General features: G+C 39.3%; 1 protein-coding gene across 1 annotated transcript in view; it reads right to left on the reverse strand.

Annotated features, from left to right (window-relative positions):
* LOC103478334 (interleukin-1 receptor type 1-like) overlaps window positions 1–3,608 on the reverse strand; it is a 9,860-nt gene that overhangs the window by 1,543 nt on the left and 4,709 nt on the right. The window contains exons 5-10 of the mRNA XM_017310207.1: window positions 3,426–3,588; window positions 3,082–3,144; window positions 2,332–2,467; window positions 2,093–2,244; window positions 927–1,070; window positions 31–198 (exon numbers count right to left, since the gene is read on the reverse strand). Coding sequence (XP_017165696.1) covers window positions 31–198; window positions 927–1,070; window positions 2,093–2,244; window positions 2,332–2,467; window positions 3,082–3,144; window positions 3,426–3,588 — 826 coding nt within the window. The remainder of the gene's footprint in view (window positions 1–30; window positions 199–926; window positions 1,071–2,092; window positions 2,245–2,331; window positions 2,468–3,081; window positions 3,145–3,425; window positions 3,589–3,608) is intronic.

Below are 3,608 nucleotides of genomic sequence, written 5' to 3' on the forward strand. Positions count from 1 at the left end.
GAGGCTAACTTTCCCATGTGGGAGACTTACCCTGCCCCGGCAGGCAGTCACGGCCCGCTATGAACAGTTTGTAGCCACAGGCCTGTTCCAACACTTCAGGCAACGTCTGCAGGGCGAACTTCTCCACTTCCTCACTGAACCCAAAGGCACCAGGATTGGGGTATGCCACATAAGCATCATACAGCTTGCCATCAAGATCTAAAAGTAAATTTGAATTAGTTGCATAAAAAGCTTGCTTTCTCAAAACAGACAACAAAATTGTACCAAGTTAAATAACAATGGCTTCAGAAAATAATAATAAACAAAAACATGAGCGCACAAATGAAACTTACAAGGACCAATTAACCTAAAATGAATACTTTGAATTGAGGAAGGAAGCACAGAGACATGATTAAGAAGAACAAGCACACTCCATTCAGAAAAAACCCATGGTGGGAATTAAACCGTGCACCTGCTTGTTACAGGGCAACAGTGCCACCTGCTGTTCCACTGTGCAACCCACAACAAAAACACAATCCATTTATTTATTTTATGTAGTGATAATTATAATTACCACTAAGTTTTTAAGTTTTTTTTCTTATTATAAACTGGACAAAGTGAGAAAAAGTTATTTTACCAGGAACTCAGTTTTGAGTTCAATTTAGTCAAAATCATAGGTGGGTGAGATTTTATCTGAAAGAGCACAGTGCTGTGGTTTTTGTGCTATCTCTGTAAAGATGTGCTGAAATGTGAGATAAAAAAATTTGAGATTCTGTGGCTTTGGATTTTTGTGTGCTACTGTATCCCATAGCTGCTGTATCGTGTTTTTTTTGGGGGGTTTGTTTTCAAGGAGAGGCTGCTAACTGGATGTTTCCACTTTATTTCCATTGATGGTGTTGTAATGTCCACAGCACATTTTCATCTTCACCTCTGATGTGAAGTGTTACCTTTATTTGTATAAAGAACTGGAAACGCTCTCCTGAAGCACAGCACAATGTCTGTCCTGAAGATGTAGTAGACGGTGATGCTGATGACGAAGAGAACAGTCACTCCACCAAACACTAAACCGATGGGAAGGATGATGTTCGGATCTGTGGAAACAAGAAATCACATATCAGAGTAAAATCAATTTACACTGACAATACTTTGGTTTAGGCAGATTTTCCTTATAAATCCTCCTCTAAATCAAACTTAATTAAAACCTACAAAACAAAATTGTTTTTAAGCAACAATCTTTTGATTCTACTTCATCGATGCCTCCATGGCTCTGGATCTAGCTGGATAATCACAACAAGCTGTATTAGCTGTATTAGTTCAAAGCCACTTGTGCGTCTCATATTTAACTTGAGACACCAGAGCAGGAAGTCAGAGCTAAAGAGGGGGAAGTCCATCGGGGGTACAAAGGCAACTAAAATCAACGTTTGAAAAGCGCGAGCAGCAAGCGCTAACGTCAATGTTGTTGTTTTTTGTTTTTTTTTGTCAGGCTGAAAACTTGAGAGGAAATAAATCTCAGGCCACAACAATGAGGCTGTTGGAACGTATTCAGGGCCATAAAATTAAATTTTTATGACCCATAATTATGAAAATGAGGGTCATATTGTGGTTGGAACATGAAGTGATGATTTCAATAGATCTCTTTCTGTTAAAGATGAACTTCTACGTGTTGTTAACGGTGGTTTTGGGTCCATCGTTCTCCGGTTGTCCAGGCAGAAGGATAAACGGAGACTAGAGAGGCAACGGCGTCCTTTCCTTGTTCTATTCTGTATTTGTTATCCAGTCAGTGGAGAGCAGGTATTTGTCTATGTTGTGTCAGAAAGTATTGCCACTTATGGTGGGTGAGTAGATGTCTTCTGAGTCAGAAACCTAAAGAGCTTTTTCACTACTTTGATGTATCTGGTTCAAAATCTAAAATACCTCACATGCGGTCAAATCCAAATCTTAAACGGAGCAAAAATTCTTATCGATACATATGTAGTGTATTACGCCAGAACAAAAGCAAAACAGAAACACAGAGTCAATGAAGAAACGGTTTTATAAGGTATTGAACGTTTAAGAACAGCAGCATTTGGCACGACAAAATCAAAGCGACACAGTTTATGCGCTCAAGCTCTACCTGTTGGCAGCAACGTAAAGTATCTCTCTGAATTGCCTCGGTCATCGTAGACCCTGCAGGTGTAGTTGAGGTAGAAATCCTCCTGCCTCAGTTCTGAGAAGATCAGCAGCCGCTCCAACCACACACCCTTTGGTTCATCTCTGGTCCACTTACTGTTAGAAAGTCAAATCATTGAAAGCGTCGGCCTTAAAAGGTGGCATCATTTGTCCACTAGCAGAAGTTAATTTAAATGTACCAACCGCTGCCGTGGTGTGTAGATGCGTTCAGACGACTGAGAATCAAATTCGACTTTATTTTCGACCAACCAAATGACGTCAACAAAATGTCTCGTCGCACCGGGAACAAACACCAGACACCTCTTTGTGAAATTCGACCCTAAAAGCAAGAAGGAAGAAATTACAGATCTCTCAGCATGAGTGCACTTGAGATAAACCACCCATGTATTTGAATTTTGTCTTTTTTATTTTATTTTATTTTTTATTCATCTCCATGTGAAATAAAGGAAGAACAAATTACAAATCTTTAAGGCCTGGATGTATTTGCTGAGCCAAAGCAGATTCGTCTAAAATAGTCGTCGTTTTTTTATTTGATCATTTAAAACGGAAATTCAGTTCAGTAGGTTTGAATGCCTGAAGATGCAGAGCAAACTGTATTTGAATTAGATGCAACCTAAAGCAAATCAGCATGAATTTATGCTTTCTTAAGATGTACTGAGATACTTGAGGAGTCTTTAACCACGTGATCCAAACGCTGCATGTGGTTTCTGGTGTGAAGAACCTGCTTTAGATGGAGATGTAGATGGAGCTCATCTCCAGAGTTTTATGTAGGACTGGAAAGTGTTGCGACTTACATCCGCAGTGAAAATGACACCAATAAAGAAATGGGTTATTTGTGCTAAACAACCCGGTTATTAAGACCGCATCTGTAATAAAAACCCAAACTGAGAGACTTTTTTTTTCTGAAAAAGAAAGTCTAAAAGACGACCTCACCTTTTGCTGCCTTTATAATTTCATTTTCTGGTTCATGGATCTGTGGAGGCAGGAACTGTTGCTCTAATGTGACAAAAAAAAAAAAGAAGTTACATTTAAAAAATATATATTTATTTTCTGGTGTTATTTGATTTTCTCCATCAGTTGATTCTTTGTTTTTGCTTGCTGTTTTAGTTCAAACTATAGTTGTCCCAGCTTTTTAATGCCTATTAGAAAAAAATCTCTGCATGAATTTTTAACTCCAGTTTTTTTCCCTTTTTGTGTGCTGTAAAAAAATGAAAAAAATGGTAGTCATTTCCAAAGTTGGTTCCATAAAACAGTTTTGCTGCTGAATCTGAACTGACCTGTGACCGTTGCATTAATGGTCTCTGACACAGACCTTGCTGCTCCATCCAGGGTAAAGGTCAGAGTGCAGGTGTACGCGCCACTGCCTTCAGCTTTTAACATGCGGTGGTTCCCCCCCCTGAAGGTACGACGGCCTGATGTGTTCAGAATCAGGTCACAGCCCTGAGTTGGAAGAGAAAAAA

The sequence above is a fragment of the Poecilia reticulata genome, linkage group LG2 (genome assembly GCF_000633615.1).
Source record: "Poecilia reticulata strain Guanapo linkage group LG2, Guppy_female_1.0+MT, whole genome shotgun sequence".
Lineage (NCBI taxonomy): Eukaryota > Metazoa > Chordata > Actinopteri > Cyprinodontiformes > Poeciliidae > Poecilia > Poecilia reticulata.